Source organism: Oncorhynchus mykiss, chromosome 21, assembly GCF_057628025.1.
Source record: "Oncorhynchus mykiss isolate SJ-2025 chromosome 21, ASM5762802v1, whole genome shotgun sequence".
Classification (NCBI taxonomy): Eukaryota; Metazoa; Chordata; class Actinopteri; order Salmoniformes; family Salmonidae; genus Oncorhynchus; species Oncorhynchus mykiss.
Genome location: NC_143042.1, coordinates 52088627 through 52107217, shown reverse-complemented (window position 1 = coordinate 52107217; position 18591 = coordinate 52088627). Strand labels below are relative to the sequence as shown.

At 44.6% G+C, this 18591-nt stretch overlaps 1 protein-coding gene across 1 annotated transcript in view; it reads right to left on the bottom strand.

Annotated features, from left to right (window-relative positions):
* Positions 1 to 603: 603 nt before the first annotated feature.
* The window catches only part of zgc:194930 (uncharacterized), a 30264-nt gene continuing 12276 nt past the window's right edge, over positions 604 to 18591 (bottom strand). Inside the window, exons 2-3 of the mRNA XM_021578291.3 lie at positions 14261 to 14313; positions 604 to 4182 (exon numbers count right to left, since the gene is read on the bottom strand). Of these exons, the coding sequence (XP_021433966.3) occupies positions 3357 to 4182; positions 14261 to 14292 (858 nt within the window). The 5' untranslated portion in view covers positions 14293 to 14313 and the 3' untranslated portion in view covers positions 604 to 3356. The remainder of the gene's footprint in view (positions 4183 to 14260; positions 14314 to 18591) is intronic.

The window sequence follows — 18591 nt, the reverse complement described above, 5'->3', positions numbered from 1 at the left end:
CCCTAAACCAGGCCCCTCCTGGCCAATAGACTACCTTTTAGGGTAATTATTTAAATCAGTTCCCTCCTGGCCAATAGACTACCTTTTAGGGTAATTATTTAAATCAGTTCCCTCCTGGCCAATAGACTACCTTTTAGGGTAATTATTTAAATCAGTTCCCTCCTGGCCAATAGACTACCTTTTAGGGTAATTATTTAAATCAGTTCCCTCCTGGCCAATAGACTACCTTTAGGGTAATTATTTAAATCAGTTCCCTCCTGGCCAATAGACTACCTTTAGGGTAATTATTTAAATCAGTTCCCTCCTGGCCAATAGACTACCTTTAGGGTAATTATTTAAATCAGTTCCCTCCTGGCCAATAGACTACCTTTTAGGGTAATTATTTAAATTATGTGAGCTATCCCTCTACGTAACTTGATCGTAAGTATTGATCACATCACTCCCAACCCAAAAGCCTTGAGAAAAATGAATTTGAAATGTGCACCCCATTCCTTTTCTAACGCAATGTACACTGGGAACTAAAGAAAACGTTGGACTGTCCGTCTGAGACTCTATTGGCCAGGACACACATACCAAAAGTACATCACTGGTGCAAACAACTTATTTTCATGGTTATTTTATTTATGAGAATTTGACAGAAATCATACAACACATTTCTGACCCACTGTAGTCTGTGCTTCTTCACAAGGATACTGTGCTGTTGACAATCTACCGTACAGGTTGGGCAGACAAAGCGCCATTAACTCTTCAACATATAGATTTCTACCTGACCGTCAAACCCCAGACGTCAGAGTTGAAACTGTAACCCTCTGTGTATTGTTAATTCACATTCATACGTACACACACACACACACACACACACACACACACACACACACACCAAAAGTAGACCCCAAGATGGCTGAAGGGGTAGTAGTTAATTTAACCTGCACTGTGACATCACAGACCATGAAACCTCCTACTGTCAGTCAGTCACTCACTTAGTCAGTCAGTCAGACAGTCACTCATAGTCAGTCACTCATGCACACAGGCAGGCAGGCAGTCAGTCAGTCAGTCAATCACTCACTCAGGGAGTCAGGCAGGCAGGCAGTCAGTCAGTCACTCAGTCAGTCCCTCAGTCAGCCAGTCACTCAGTCAGTTAGTCATGCAGGCAGTCAGTCAGTCACTCAGGCAGTTAGTCACTCAGTCAGGCAGGCAGTCAGTCAGTCAGTCAGTAGTAAGATTAACTGTGGTGCTGCTGAGTGAGCTGTTATTACATCATGTAACCTCTCTGGGAGAGTTTAGTAGCTGAATCAGACGGGCACATTTAGGTTTTCCTTCTAATAAAACAAGCAAGTTTACACCTCAAACAGCAGATCAGATGGTAACCTCGGTTTGAGCAGTCACTTTAGGGCACCGTGAGAAAGAGGTTGTTATTGTGAAGGAGTTGATATGGAGAGATATTAAGAGGAAGGCCACTGTTATATGTTAAAGCAGAAGCAACACTGTATTACCACAGAAACAGATGCTCCCCCCAAAAAAACCAAAACAGTGTCTTTACGGCGAGAGGGATGGTGTGTGATTAAACGGAGACAAACGGAGACAAACTCTCAGTAAATAAAAGGAGATGGGAGAGATAATGTGGCTAAAAAAGAAACATCACAAGATTGGGATATTTCGGTGTCTCCTCTCCGACTGCGAGGGGAGGTTGGGAGAGACACACTAATAGCTATCATGTGGTGAGCCAAAGTTAGCACGTTCACCGCCTTAGCCCGGGTGTAATCAGGTGTTTGTGAGTCCCTGGCGTCTCCTTTTGGCCTGAGTAACGCTCCAAGGGCCTTAGTTAGGCCTGGTCCCAGGGCTCTGGTGGCAAGGAATATCAGAGGGCTGTCAGAGAAACATTTCAGCTACGATCTCCTAAACACACTTAGATCTCAGAGAAATAACACACATACACACACACACACACCAAGGCTACACAGGTGTTAACAGAGTGGGGAGAGAGAGTTTTGTATTTGTTGCAAATCCTTGAGAGTGACGGAGCGATTGGATCTGGTAGAAAGACTGGAAAAAGGAAAGAGTTTGAGAAAAGGGGGGGGGGGTGTGTACAAGAGGAATATGGAGATTAGTGAGCGACCAGAGAAACATGGCCAATTCTTTTTTTTAAATGTTTTTTTTTTAATATTGTGCCCCTGAAAACATCTGTGCTTTGATTTAAAAAATAATTTAAGGCTTCTTTTTTGACAGTACATAGCAAATTAAACTTCTAAATGCATTTTATGTACATATACATTTGAATAGAAATGATTTTGGCAAACAAACAAAAGACTTTAAAAGGACAGTCCCGATTAAAAATATATATTTTTTTAATATAATTCTCCTTCACTGAAACAAAGACCCATCACAAATGTGGAATGTTTGCATTCGAGGGAAAACAGGATACAGAGATGCTACGTATATCTGTGATATATATATATATATATATACCTACTTCCTGTCTTAAGGTGTCATGAGGTCAGCCCAGTATGCTCCACAATGGGAGGTTGTAAAGTGAACCGACTACCTCTCTCTATGGTCTTTAACATGTCCGCTCTCCTCTCCAGAGTTTGGGAAATGTCTCTGACATAGCCTGGGTGCCAGTCTGTTTAGCTAACATTCCACTCCTTGCACTGTGCGTCATTGTTAAAGGAGTGCAGGGAGTGGAATCTTAGCTAAACAAGCTATCTCTGACATGTATTGAACTAGAAAAGTCTGAGCCAACCAGTCATTATATAAATAACATAGTAAAATAGGTAAACAACAACAACAACAACATGGATACGATACACCAATAGGTAGCTGGAGATGGCCTGTCAGTGTGTTTATATAATGAAGCACAGCAAAGCTCCCTGAAGACAAACAAAGCCATGGCAAGTACTGACAGAATATAGAGATAGAAGTTCTAGAAGCTGTGCAGAGCTGCATTTTATAGGACAGAATATAGAGATACAAGTTCTAGAAGCAGTGCAGAGCTGCATTTTATAGAAAATAATATAGAGGTAGAAGATCTAGAAGCTGTGCAGAGCGGCATTTTATAGGACAGAATATAGAGATAGAAGTTATAGACGCTGTGCTGGTGGAACATAGAAATGTAGATTGTACAGCTGAAGACCAGGAAGTTTAATATGTACCATATATTGGGGATTAGGACGCGGGGAATATTCACAGTCGAGCGCCAAGAGTCTTCTCTCCTTCTCCTGAGAGTGCAGACAACATTGATATACCCATGTGACATGTTAAAAGATACATCAGAATCTCCTCATTCAGCCCCATCGGATACTGAAGCTGAATAGATGTTAGATTGTGGTTTTTTGGACCTATTAAGAGGTTCTTGACAGTTAGTCCTCCCCGGCAGTCGCTGCCTCTAGAGCTGCCAGAGCTTCTGCCACCATAGAGTCTGTGACGCTCTGCACGTCATCGTTTTCCCCTTCCTTCCCCTCATCCTCGCTCTTCTTCACTGAGATCCCGATCCCATTCTCTGTGGTAGTGGCGTCCGGCGCCCCCCTATCGTCGTTTGTGTCTGCCGAGGACAGGCTAGTCGTACTGGTTTGAATGTCCACAGACAGGACACTCTGCTCATCTCCCGTGTCGCCAAGGTACTCCGGCGTGCCCCCCACCCCCTCGTCCAGCTCGTCCACTGATGAGGTGTTGCACCCCACCCCATACCTGTCCCCGATGGAGGGGTCCGAGAAGTTCCGGACCATCCTAATCTTGTCTGGGTGAGAGTCAGTGTCACCTGAGTGGGTCAGATTGAGAGTAAGATCCAGGGAGGGTGTGTTGGGATAGACTCGGACTAGATTGAGGCCCTTGGATGGATCTCGTCTTGGCACCTGGCCCTCTGGATGGAGGATATATAGATCTCCACCACCCTCCCCCACATGAGGCTTGGCTGCCTGCCCCGTGCCCAACTCCCTCTCTGGGTTGGTGGGCACGGCGTGGAGCTTGTTGATGTGGTTGTTGTCGATCTCCAGCTTGAGGCTTCCGCCACCTCCTCTTTCGGTGTACTTGTTGCTGAAGCCCAGGTTGTGGAAACCCTGGTTCTGCTTGATGTTGAACTGGTTCCCGCTGTCTCCTGGTAGGTGGTGGGACTGGTAGAGGGAGCTCTCAGCCGGGTCCCTCTTCCTGCCGTGGACGTCCACCTGAGTGGTCGGATCATAGATGTAACTGAGAGAGAGAGGAAAGGAAGAAATAAAGATATATATATATATATATATGAGTCAGAGAGAGAGAGAGAATAGTGACCATTAGATGCAGACAAAGACAAACAAATATATGTTAATCAGTAGTTCACATTTATTCACAAATTAGAATAAATCAAAAAAACATTTGTCAGTGGAATCTGTGTTCTATAAAAGAGTCTCTGTGTTCTATAAAAGAGTCTCTGTGTTCTATAAAATAGTCTCTGTGTTCTATAAAACAGTGGTCTCTGTGTTCTATAAAACAGTAGTCTCTGTGTTCTATAAAAGAGTCTCTGTGTTCTATAAAACAGTGGTCTCTGTGTTCTATAAAAGAGTCTCTGTGTTCTATAAAACAGTGGTCTCTGTTCTATAAAACAGTGGTATCTGTGTTCTATAAAACAGTGGTATATGTGTTCTATAAAACAGTGGTATCTGTGTTCTATAAAACAGTGGTCTCTGTGATCTATAAAACAGTGGTATCTGTGTTCTATAAAACAGTGGTCTCTGTGTTCTCGCAGACTATTTACATTGATGGACACAGCAGGCTCTGGGTGTCACCTGATTTCTCACACACACACACACACACACACACACACACACACACACACACACCTCTTTTGTATTTGGTCAAGATTATATTTGCATGAGCAACATCAACAACAGGATCTGTGAAGAAGGATACCAGTAGTTTGAGAGAACTCATACACAGCAGGGGGAGCTGATAAAGGGGGAGCTGATGCAGGGTGGAGCTGATAAAGGGGGAGCTGATAAAGGGGGAGCTGATGCAGGGGGAGCTGATGCAGGGTGGAGCTGATAAAGGGGGAGCTGATGCAGGGGGAGCTGATGCAGGGTGGAGCTGATAAAGGGGGAGCTGATAAAGGGGGAGCTGATGCAGGGGGAGCTGATAAAGGGGGAGCTGATAAAGGGGGAGCTGATAAAGGGGGAGCTGATGCAGGGGGAGCTGATGCAGGGGGAGCTGATAAAGGGGGAGCTGATAAAGGGGGAGCTGATAAAGGGGGAGCTGATGCAGAGGGAGCTGATAAAGGGGGAGCTGATAAAGGGGGAGCTGATGCGGGGGGAGCTGGTGCAGGGGGAGCTGATAAAGGGGGAGCTGATGCAGGGGAGCTGATGCAGGGGAGCTGATAAAGGGGGAGCTGATAAAGGGGGAGCTGATAAAGGGGGAGCTGATAAAGGGGGAGCTGATAAAGGGGGAGCTGATGCAGGGGGAGCTGATGCAGAGGGAGCTGATGTGGCGGTATCCCTGACTGAGTGTCTTTTCCAAAATATCAGCGAAATAGAGGGAGAGAGATGAAAACAGGACCAACCCCACTCTTACACGAGCCAAACCACACGACCGACAACATTGGACTCTTTATGGAACACGAAGCCTTCACTATCTCATCCTGAAATATCCAAAGCCTGAAGTCATCTGCCTTTGGCCTAAAGAGCAGGAACCTGGACTTCACCAAAGAAATCGCAAATAAAACATTGTCATCCTACAAGAAACCTGGTATAGAGGAGACGGACCTAGTGGTTGCCCTCCAGGTTACAGAGAGCTGGTAGTCCCATCCACCAAACCACCAGGTGTGAAACAGGGAAGAGACTCAGTATGCTAATTTGATATAGAGCAGACCTAATCCACTCTATTAAATTAGTCAAAACAGGAACATTTTACATTTGGCAAGAAATTAATAAGGAAATGATCTCAACAGAGAAAAATGTCCTCCTGTGTGCTACCTATATCCCCCCACTAGAATCCCCATACTTTAATGAAGACAGCTTCTCCATCCTGGAGGGGGAAATCAATCATTTCCAGGCCCAGAGGCATGTACTAGTCTGTGGCGACCTAAATGCCAGAACCGGACAAGAACCTGACACCCTCAGCACACAGGGGGACAAACACATACCTGGGGGTGACAGCATTCCCTCCCACATCTGACCCCTAGACACAACTAGGACAACTTAACCAACAAAACAGGTCACAACTCCTGCAGCTCTGTCACACGCTAGGTATGTACATAGTTAATGGTAGGCTTCGAGGGGACTCCTATGGTAGGTACACCTGTAGCTCATCTCTTGGCAGTAGTAGTGTAGATTACTTTATGACCTCTGACCTCAACCCAGAGTCTCTCAGAGCGTTCACAGTCAGCCCACTGACACCTCTATCAGACCAGAGCAAAATCACACTCTACTTGAACAGAGCAATACGGACCACTGTGACTGACCCAAACTTAAGGAAAGCTTTAACTATGTACAGACTCAGTGAGCATAGCCTTGCTATTGAGACAGGCTGTCGTAGGCTGGCTCTCAAGAGAAGACAGGCTATGTGCTCACTGCCCACAAAATGAGGTGGAAACTGAGCTGCACTTCCTAACCTCCTGCCCAATGTATGACCATATTAGAGAGACATATTTCCCTCAGATTACACAGATCCACAAAGAATTTAAAAACAAACCCGATTTTGATAAACTCCCATATCTACAGGGTGAAATACCACAGTGTGCCATCACAGCAGCAAGATTTGTGACCTGTTGCCACGAGAAAAGGGCAACCAGTGAAGAACAAACACCATTGTAAATACAACCCATGTTTATGTTTATTTATTTTCCTCTTTGTACTTTAACTAGGATTCCATCAAGACCACAGGACTTTTTGGGTTGGAGGGTTTGTATGTCATTTGTCAAGTAGTTCATTCGATGTAATTGGAGAATCCAGTGGGTTCTGGAATCCAGTTTGTTCTGGAATCCAGTTTGTTCTGGAATCCAGTGGGTTCTGGAATCCAGTTTGTTCTGGAATCCAGTGGGTTCTGAAATCCAGTTTGTTCTGGAATCCAGTGTGTTCTAGTAGTCTTTAATAGTTGATTCTAAAATTTGTATTTGATCATGTATATGCCTTTGCTGTTTGTTCTTTGTTATAGAGCCAAAAAGATTGGAGAAGTGGTTTATCCATACATCTCTGTTTTGGAACTCTTTGTGTTGTTGTTTGTTTAGTGTGTTCCAAATTTCCCAGAAGTGGTTAGATTCTATGAATTCTTCAATTACAACCTCTCTCTCTCTCTCTTTCTCTCTCTCTCCCTCCCTCTCTCCATGCCTCTCTCCATGCCTCTCTCCTGAAAGTTACACATAGTCAGAATGTTACTGGTCCCTCCCTCTCTCCATGCCTCTCTCTCTCCCTCTCTCCATGCCTCCCTCTCTCCCATTTCAATTCAATTCAAGGGGCTTTATTGGCATGGGAAACGTGTTTACATTGCCAAAGCAAGTGAGGTAGATCATCTACAAAAGTGAAATAAACAATAAAAATTAACAGTAAACATTACACATACAGAAGTTTCAAAACAATAAAGACATTACAAATGTCATATTATATATATATATACAGTGTTGTAACAATGTACAAATGGTTAAAGTACACAAGGGAAAATAAATAAGCATAAATATGGGTTGTATTTACAATGGTGTTTATTCTTCACTAGTTGCCCTTTTCTTGTGGCAACAGGTCACACATATTGCTGCTGTGATGGCACACTGTGGTATTTCACCCAGTAGATATGGGAGTTTATCAAAATTGGATTTGTTTTCGAATTCTTTGTGGATCTGTGTAATCTGAGGGAAATATGTCTCTCTAATATGGTCATACATTGGGCAGGAGGTTAGGAAGTGCAGCTCAGTTTCCACCTCATTTTGTGGGCAGTGTGCACATAGCCTGTCTTCTCTTGAGAGCCATGTCTGTCTACGGCGGCCTTTCTCAATAGCAAGGCTATGCTCACGGAGTCTGTACATAGTCAAATCAAATCAAATTTTATTTGTCACATACACATGGTTAGCAGATGTTAATGCGAGTGTAGCGAAATGCTTGTGGTCGTACTGATGATGAGTTGACGCTGATCTTATATTCAGCAGTTCTTCTCGACTGTATGTAATGAAACCTAAGATGACCTGGGGTACTAATGTAAGAAATAACACGTAAAAAAACAAAAAACGGCATAGTTTCCTAGGAACGCGAAGCGAGGCGGCCATCTCTGTCGGCGCCTGGCTGGTAGACTAGGCTTTCCTTAAGTTTGGATCAGTCACAGTGGTCAGGTATTTTGAAACACATGTTTCCCGGCCTAATTCTGCTCTACATGCATTATTTGGTGTTTTACGTGGTACACGGAGGATATTTTTGCAGAATTCTGTATGCAGAGTCTCAATTTGGTGTTTGTCCCATTTTGTGAAATCTTGGTTGGTGAGCGGACCCCAGACCTCACAACCATAAAAGGCAATGGGCTCTATGACTGATTCAAGTATTTTTAGCCAGATCCTAATTGGTATGTTGAATTTTATGTTCCTTTTGATGGCATAGAATGCCCTTCTTGCCTTGTCTCTCAGATCATTCACAGCTTTGTGGAAGTTACCTGTGGAGCTGATGTTTAGGCCAAGGTATGTATAGTTTTTTGTGTGCTCTAGGGCAACGGTATCTAAATGGAATTTGCATTTGTGGTCCTGGCGACTGGACCTTTTTTGGAACACCATTATTTTTGGTCTTACTGAGATTTACTGTCAGGGCCCAGGTCTGGCAGAATATCTAGGTGCTGCTGTAGACCCTCCTTGGTTGGTGACAGAAGCACCAGATCATCAGTAAATAGTAGACATTTGACTTCAGATTCTAGTAGGGTGAGGCCGGGTTCTGCAGACCTTTCTAGTGCCCGCGCCAATTCGTTGATATATATGTTGAAGAGGGTGGAGCTTAAGCTGCATCCCTGTCTCACCCCTCGCCCCTGTGGGAAGGAATTTGTGTGTTTTTTTGCCAATTTTAACTGCACACTTGTTGTTTGTGTACATGGATTTTATAATGTTGTATGTTTTACCCCCAACACCACTTTCCATCAATTTGTATAGCAGACCCTCATGCCAAATGGAGTCTAAGGCTTTTTTGAAATCAACAAAGCATGAGAAGACTTTGCCTTTGTTTTGGTTTGTTTGGTTGTCAATTAGGTTTTGCAGGGTGAATACATGGTCGGTTGTACGGTAATTTGGTAAAAAGCCCATTTGACATTTGCTCAGTACATTGTTTTCATTGAGGAAATGTACGAGTCTGCTGTTAATGATAATGCAGAGGATTTTCCCAAGGTTACTGTTAACGCATATCCCACGGTAGTTATTGGGGTCAAATTTGTCTCCACTTTTGTGGATTGGGGTCTCTCCCTCTCTCCTGAAAGTTACACATAGTCAGAATGTTACTGGTCCCTCTCTCCCTCTCTCCATGTCTCTCTCTCTCCCTCCCTCTCTCTATGCCTCTCTCCCTCCCTCTCTCCCTCCCTCTCCCCCTCCCTCTCTCCATGCCTCTCTCCCTCTCTCCATGTCTCTCTCCCTCCCTCTCTCCTGCCCTCTCCCTCCCTCTCTCCATGCCTCTCTCCCTCCCTCCCTCTCTCAATGTCTCTCTCCCACCCTCTCTCCCTCCCTCTCTCCATGCCTCCCTCTCTCCATGTCTCTCTCCCGCCCTCTCTCTCTCCATGTCTCTCTCCCTCCCTCCATGCCTCTCTCACTCCCTCTCCCTCCCTCTCCCCCTCCCTCCATGCCTCTCTCCCTCTCTCCATGCCTCTCTCCCTCCCTCCATGCCTCTCCTCCCTCCACGCCTCTCTCCCTCCCGCCACGCCTCTCTCCCTCCCTCCACGCCTCTCTCCCTCCCTCCATGCCTCTCTCACTCCCTCCATGCCTCTCTCCCTCTCTCCATGCCTCTCTCCCTCCCTCTCTCCCTCCCTCCCTCTCCCTCCCTCCATGCCTCTCTCCCTCCCTCCATGCCTCTCTCCCTCCCTCCATGCCTCTCTCCCTCCCTCCATGCCTCTCTCCCTCCCTCCATGCCTCTCTCCCTCCCTCCATGCCTCTCTCCCTCCCTCCACGCCTCTCTCCCTCCCTCCATGCCTCTCTCCCTCCCTCCATGCCTCTCTCCCTCCTTCCATGCCTCTCTCCCTCCCTCCATGCCTCTCTCCCTCCCTCCATGCCTCTCTCACTCCCTCCATGCCTCTCTCCCTCCCTCCATGCCTCTCTCCCTCCCTCCATGCCTCTCTCCCTCCCTCCATGCCTCTCTCCCTCTCTCCATGCCTCTCTCCCTCCCTCCATGCCTCTCTCCCTCCCTCCATGCCTCTCTCCCTCCCTCCATGCCTCTCTCCCTCCCTCCATGCCTCTCTCCCTCCCTCCATGCCTCCCTCCATGCCTCTCTCCCTGCCTCTCTCCCTCCCTCCATGCCTCCATGCCTCCCTCCATGCCTCTCTTCTATTTTTGTCTTTCCCCTAAGTTTCGTCTACTGCTGTTTGCCCGAGGTGAAACTTCAGGTTTATCTTTTAGAAAGCAACACGGAATCTGTTCACAAAAATGAACAACTATGGGGTGTTAGTTGGAAATACCAGAGCTTACATAGAATAAAATGAACAACTACGGGGTGTTAGTTGGAAATACCAGAGCTCACGTAGAATAAAATGAACAACTACGGGGTGTTAGTTGGAAATACCAGAGCTCACGTAGAATAAAATGAACAACTACGGGGTGTTAGTTGGAAATACCAGAGCTTACGTAGAATAAAAGCATTGCCAGAAGAAAGAAAAGAACAGAGATCAAGGCAAATACTATCTAATAATACTATCCTTCAGAAAACACTGAGACAAAGTGGTATAAGTCTTTATCCTTTTGTAAATAGAGAAAACAGAAGCCCTATAATTCCCTATTCTGATAAATGTTGTATTTCCTTCCTAAGAAGGAATTGGATCTCATTGGAATTGGGGGGGAGAGAGAGAGGATGTGGATTTTCAGCTTGGGTCACGGATGGATGGCTGTGTTGTAAATTGGCTGATTGGGGGAACATGGCAAAGCTAACTAGAAAAGACAACACAAACAACACACAGAACACCACTTCAACACAAAGTGCCAGTCTAGTGCTGAAGAGGAACTGCAGGGAGTAGAGGCAATACGTTTCTCAAAAACAAAAAGAAGGCAAAAAATGACAGTATGAACTATACACATTTATTATTTTTCTTCTTTGTTTACACTTTGTGATGTCTGTCTGCCACGCCAGCAAGTTGTTGTTTTTAAAAAGCTGCTACTATTCTAATCCAAGTGTGTCAAAGTGTTTCAGCAAGAAAAGGTAACTTATGTTATTGTCACGCCCTGACCTTAGTGTCACGCCCTGACCTTAGTGTCACGCCCTGACCTTAGTGTCACGCCCTGACCTTAGTGTCACGCCCTGACCTTAGTGTCACGCCCTGACCTTAGTGTCACGCCCTGACCTTAGTGTCACGCCCTGACCTTAGTGCCACGCCCTGACCTTAGTGTCACGCCCTGACCTTAGTGTCACGCCCTGACCTTAGTGTCACGCCCTGACCTTAGTGCAACGCCCTGACCTTAGTGCCACGCCCTGACCTTAGGGTGTGATTTGGCTGGGCATTCTAGTTTTTCTATTTATTTGTTGACCGAGTATGGTTCCCAATCAGAGGCAGCTGTCTATCGTTGTCTCTGATTGGGGATCATACTTAGGTAGCCCTTTTTCCCACCTCCTGTTGTGGGATCTTGATTTTGTATAGTTGCTGTGTAGCCTGCAGAACGTTACGTTTGTTAATATATATATATATATGTTTTGGTGTTCATCAAAATAAAGAAAGATGCGCCTTGGTCCAATCCATCTCTAAACGATCGCTTTCTTCTATAAAAGATCCTGTGTGATTTGTGATCAGGCATGAGAAGGTGTGAGAGACCGTACTTTAACCATTTGCACATCGTGACAACACTGTATATATATATATATATATATATATATATATATATATATATATATATACATAATATGACATTTGTAATGTCTTTATACTTTTGGAACTTCTATGAGTGTAATGTTTACTGTTCATATTTACTGTTTATTTCACTTTTGTATATTATCTAACTCACTTACTTTGGCAATGTTAACATATGTTTCCCATGTCAATAAAGCCCCTTGAATTGAATTGACGAGAGAGAGAGAGAGAGAGAGAGAGAGGGTGGGGGGTGGGGGGGTCGTCAGGCAGTTATAGTGGGAAGGGACCCAGTAACCTACAGTACAGTCCCACCCAGCCAATCCGTTTAAGGGGGGGGGGGGGTGCCCTTTTATTCAGTCAGAAAGATTTACTCCTTCCTCCTTTCCTCTTATCGTTACATTCAGAGGGAGAGGCAGAGAGAGAAGGAGCGAGAGAGAGGGGGAGAGAAGATAAAAGCCATGTACACAAACAACAAGTGTGCGGTTAAAATTGGCAAAAAACACACACATTTCTTCACACAGGGTCGTGGGGTGAGACAGGGATGCAGCTTAAGCCCCACCCTCTTCAACATATATATCAACGAATTGGCGCGGGCACTAGAAAAGTCTGCAGCACCCGGCCTCACCCTACTAGAATCCGAAGTCAAATGTCTACTGTTTGCTGATGATCTGGTGCTTCTGTCACCAACCAAGGAGGGCCTACAGCAGCACATAGATATTCTGCAAAGATTCTGCCAGACCTGGGCCCTGACAGTAAATCTCAGTAAGACCAAAATAATGGTGTTCCAAAAAAGGTCCAGTCGCCAGGACCACAAATACAAATTCCATCTAGACACTGTTGCCCTAGAGCACACAAAAAACTATACATACCTTGGCCTAAACATCAGCACCACAGGTAACTTCCACAAAACTGTGAACGATCTGAGAGACAAGGCAAGAAGGGCATTCTATGCCATCAAAAGGAACATACATTTCAACATACCAATTAGGATCTGGCTAAAAATACTTGAATCAGTCATAGAGCCCATTGCCCTTTACGGTTGTGAGGTCTGGGGTCCGCTCACCAACCAAGACTTCACAAAACGGGACAAACACCAAATTGAGACTCTGCATACAGAATTCTGCAAAAATATCCTCCGTGTACCACGTAAAACACCAAATAATGCATGCAGAGCAGAATTAGGCCAATACCCACTAATTATCAAAATCCAGAAAAGAGCTGTTAAATTCTACAACCACCTAAAAGGAAGCAATTCCCAAACCTTCCATAACAAAGCCATCACCTACAGAGAGATGAACCTGGAGATGAGTCTCCTAAGCAAGCTGGTCCTGGGGCTCTGTTCACAAACACAAACACACCCCACAGAGCCCCAGGACAGCAGCACAATTAGACCCAACCAAATCATGAGAAAACAAAAAGATAATTACTTGACACATTGGAAAGAATTAACAAAAAAACAGAGCAAACTAGAATGCTATTTGGCCCTAAACAGGGAGTACACAGCGGCAGAATACCTGACCACTGTGACTGACCCAAAATTAAAGAAAGCTTTGACTATGTACAGACTTAGTGAGCATAGCCTTGCTATTGAGAAAGGCCGCCGTAGACAGACCTGGCTCTCAAGAGAAGACAGGCTATGTGCACACTGCCCACAAAATGAGGTGGAAACTGAGCTGCACTTCCTAACCTCCTGTCCAGTATGAGAGAAGGAGAGAAGGAGCGAGAGAGAGAGAGAGGGAGAGGCAGAGAGAGAAGGAGCGAGAGAGAGGGAGAGGCAGAGAGAGGAGCGAGAGAGGGCGAGAGGGAGGGAGAGAGAGAGAGGGAGAGAACAAGAGAGAGAATGCAAGCAGGCAGTACTCAAGAGACAAGGTGGGGGAGGGGGGGATGATGAGTTGAGTATTGGCATATTGACCCGCTGTTTATACAGAAAGCCAATGTTGAGTCACTGTGAGACAGGCCACTTCATAATATAGTTCCTCTCTAAGCACATGAAAGAGACAGCAATGAATCCGTGGGATTGGAAGAGAATGTCCAGTGACATTTAGATAGAAGCGCTGTCTGTTTCAATGGGATCCATAGAGGTGGATGCAGGAGATACAGGAGCTGTATCTCATGCTAGTAAGAAGGATTGGATTTAGAAACTCCTCTATACTTTATGTTTGTCCACCTTCGCTGAGAGATGGAGAGCTGCTGTCAATGAGTAAAACCTTCACCCTGTCCTCACACACAGAAATACAACGGGCAATACAGACAAACTACAGAAACACACACACACACACACACACACACACACGCTCTTCCTCACCTTTTCAGCATCCGACAGCATTGGCACCCCATCTGGCCAGCTGGGTAGTGGAGCTGTGAAGTGACAAATAGAATTGTGTTTACTAAAAAATCAAACTTCAAAGAACAAGTCCAGAGTAAAATTAGACACCGTTAATGACATGCCAAATCCCGTCAAACTCGGGGGAGATTTCTCAATCGGTGACATTTTCACGAAGCCCCTGACAGAAAGGTTATATCCCAGACTGGCTGGGTAACTAATGTTGTGACACACACTTTTCAAGTCTCGATCTATTGATCGTTTAGTTCAATATAGTTATTTTGTCATCTGTCCTGTGACATATAGGCAGCTTTGGTGAAGGCTTTTCTTATCGGGAGGATTTAAACCACATTGGCCAGGTTTAGTTTGGCTTGACCTCTGTCCATAGTGACTCCTGTTGTCCTCTCTGTCCATAGTGACTCCTGTTGTCCTCTCTGTCCATAGTGACTCCTGTTGTCCTCTCTGTCCATAGTGACTCCTGTTGTCCTCTCTGTCCATAGTGACTCCTGTTGTCCTCTCTGTCCATAGTGACTCCTGTTGCCCTCTCTGTCCATAGTGACTCCTGTTGTCCTCTCTGTCCATAGTGACTCCTGTTGTCCTCTCTGTCCATAGTGACTCCTGTTGTCCTCTCTGTCCATAGTGACTCCTGTTGTCCTCTCTGTCCATAGTGACTCCTGTTGTCCTCTCTGTCCATAATGACTCCTGTTGTCCTCTCTGTCCATAGTGACTCCTGTTGTCCTCTCTGTCCATAGTGACTCCTGTTGTCCTCTCTGTCCATAGTGACTCTTGTTGCCCTCTCTGTCCATAGTGACTCCTGTTGTCCTCTCTGTCCATAGTGACTCCTGTTGCCCTCTCTGTCCATAATTACTCCTGTTGTCCTCTCTGTCCATAGTGACTCCTGTTGTCCTCTCTGTCCATAGTGACTCCTGTTGTCCTCTCTGTCCATAGTGACTCCTGTTGTCCTCTCTGTCCATAGTGACTCCTGTTGTCCTCTCTGTCCATAGTGACTCCTGTTGTCCTCTCTGTCCATAGTGACTCCTGTTGTCCTCTCTGTCCATAGTGACTCCTGTTGTCCTCTCTGTCCATAGTGACTCCTGTTGTCCTCTCTGTCCATAATGACTCCTGTTGTCCTCTCTGTCCATAGTGACTCCTGTTGTCCTCTCTGTCCATAGTGACTCCTGTTGTCCTCTCTGTCCATAGTGACTCCTGTTGCCCTCTCTGTCCATAGTGACTCCTGTTGCCCTCTCTGTCCATGGTGACTCCAGAGCTGTATCCATGGTGACTCCTGAGCTGTATCCATGGTGACGCCGTGCGTCTGTCACTATTTCACTGGATGTGTGTGTGTGTGTGTGTGGTAAAGAAAGAGTGTGTGTGTGTGGTAAAGAAAGAGTGTGTGAGAGTGTGCGTGCGTGCGTGTGTGCGTCTGTGTCTGTGTGTGTGCGTGTCTGTGTGTCTGTGTGTGTGTGTGTGTGTGTGTGTGTGTGTGTGTGTGTGTGTGTGTGTGTGTGTGTGTGTGTGTGTATACAGGATTTCTCTCCCGGCTGTGTGTTTGTATGTTTCCCTAGGCTTTAGCATTTATTTGCCTGGGTAAATAATTAATCGACGAGTCTCGAATGGGTTCGTCTGCTAGTGAAAGAGAGAAAGAGAGAAGCAAGGACACGGTGTCTTTCTACCTCCAGCTTTGGTCTTTACTGAGAAACAGAAGAAAGTGTAGCTGCAAGAAAGATCCAATGACCCGTGTACATCTTAAAGGCAGCGGCCATCTTTCTTCCTGAGAGACTATGTGGTGCTTACGGATATTATTATGATATAAACATCACTGTGAAATAAGATACGAATAACATATAAAGACAATTACTCTTTTTTTCTCTCCAATTATTATTTTTTATACCACAGTGTTCCTCACATTGACATTCACTGCAACTCTGAAACAAGTTGCAATATCTGTTACAACAGTTTTAGTTTTACTGTTGCAAAAATGTTTTCCTACGATGTGTCCTACTAAACATACCCCAGGACTGATAGGTCAGGGACACAGCGTGTTTCAAAAGGGCTTTGGACTGTTTGATAGAGAGAGAGACAGTCGAATGTCAGGAAACGGGTCTATCACTTAGCTAGTGGCTTCGATTGGCTCATTTAGTGCACAGATTCAGCCAATCCCTTCAATGACACCTGTTTGTTGGGTTGTCGGGAAAGAGAGTTACCTGGATCAGCTTTCTGCATGTCTCCTGGATATGTAGTGTTCTGAAAACACATTGGACATGAGTGTCTGGGGAATCCCTACCAGGAATGACGTTTTCACAACCAGTTCTGTGAAGTCAGCACATTCAAATAAATAACCTTTCTCTGGGCTTTGGGAGAAAAGGACCCATTAATTTTTATCTACGGGTATTAACCACACAATTCTCTGATTAAACCCTCCTAAAACCGCCAAGATCAAATTAAACACATTTTAGGGGTAGCACAAACATATCGTCACGAGGCTTTGTGTGAATTATGTACACGGAAGCTAAATATATTATGTACACGGAAACTAAATGTATTAAATTCTGAATTACTTCAACATGTTCAGTGGTGTGTTTCACCAGAGGCACATTGCTAAAATGACTGAGATAGGAATTGGGAGGATATTTGCAAAGGTAAAACCTGTTTCCGTTGACTGAGAACTGACAACGTGACACCAGGTCACAACAGTTGAACCCGCAGCCTTCAGGCTAGTGTTAAGGTTTTTTTGTGTCGAAAGAGAGGAGGACCAAAATGCAGTGTGGTTATTTAGATTAATCTTTAATAATGACGATATAATACAAAACAATAAACGTAACGTGAAAAACCTAACCAGCCCTATCTGGTGCAAACTAACACAGAGACAGGAACAATCACCCACAAAACACTCAAAGAAAATGGCTGCCTAAATATGGTTCCTAATCAGAGACAACGATAAACACCTGCCTCTGATTGAGAACCACTCCAGGCAACCATAGACAACCCCACTAAACCACAATCCCATAACCTACAAAAACCCAAGACAAAACACACCACATAAATAACCCATGTCACACCCTGGCCAAAATAATAAAGAAAACACAAAATACTAAGACCAGGGCGTGACAGCTAGAACATTCTGTCTTGGGGTCAGCTGAGACGAGCACATGTTCCACTGTCTTGTCTTTGACAACTGAGACAGAGGTGACAGAACAGAACATTCGTGTTAAGACTGGGCTTAAGGCTTAACTGAGATACGCCGATGAGCAAGAAAACAGACCTGGGTTGAAATACGATTCAAAAATTGATTTCAAATACTTTATATCAGCAAGTGAAATTGGGAAGGTTGCAGAATGCACAGAACAAGGCAGTAAGGATTGTTTTAAGGTGGACATATGGTTCTTCTGTTGAAGTCATTGCTCAATGCTCTTGGTTGGTCGTCAAATCAACAAGATAATTGAAAAAAAAATATTTATTTTATTTTATAATATGCATAATTTAAACCGGCCAAACTCTATTCACAACGGTATTCAGTTGGTAAGAGACAGACATTCAGTAAATACTAGGAATAGATTGTCCACCATCTATGTGTTATCCAGAAAAGAAAAGAGAAACAGGCAAAATAACATTTCGATTCAGAGCCATAAAGAAATGTAATAATTTATCTGAGCAAACCAGAAACCTTTCAATATATAAACTCAATTCATACTTAAGAACCATTTCAATCTAATACATGGCTGTTCTGGACTCTTTGAAGGTTCGTCCAAATGAGGACTAAAACAGACCCTTAATAAAATAAAATAAAATAAATGTGCTTGATTGAACTTTTCTGACTTAATAAAGCCAATAGGAAACATCGGACACTCCAGACAGTCAAAAGCATTTCTAACCCAGGTCTGCCTTGGGCTAACTGAGTTGCTCTGCTGAACAAGAGAGAGCCGGTGACATAACGAAAGGAGTTAACTGAACCGTCCTGTTAAACAAACAGTATCGGCATTTGTAGTACCTGGCCCACTCCCAAGCTCACACGGCCTGGGTACTGATGGAAAGAAAAAAACACCTGTGTGATCTTCAGGTCTCTGCTTGGTGAGCAGGTTTCAGTTAGTTCTGTTACCTGAGGTGAACTATAACAAGCCGATAGTTCACAACTCCACACCTTGAGGCTTTCACAGTACAGCTGGTTTTGTGATTCAACCTATATACTACAACACTATGACACTATAACATTATGACACTATAACATTATGACACTATAACATTATGACACTATAACACTATGACATTATAACACTATAACACTATAATACTATAACACTATGACACTATAACAC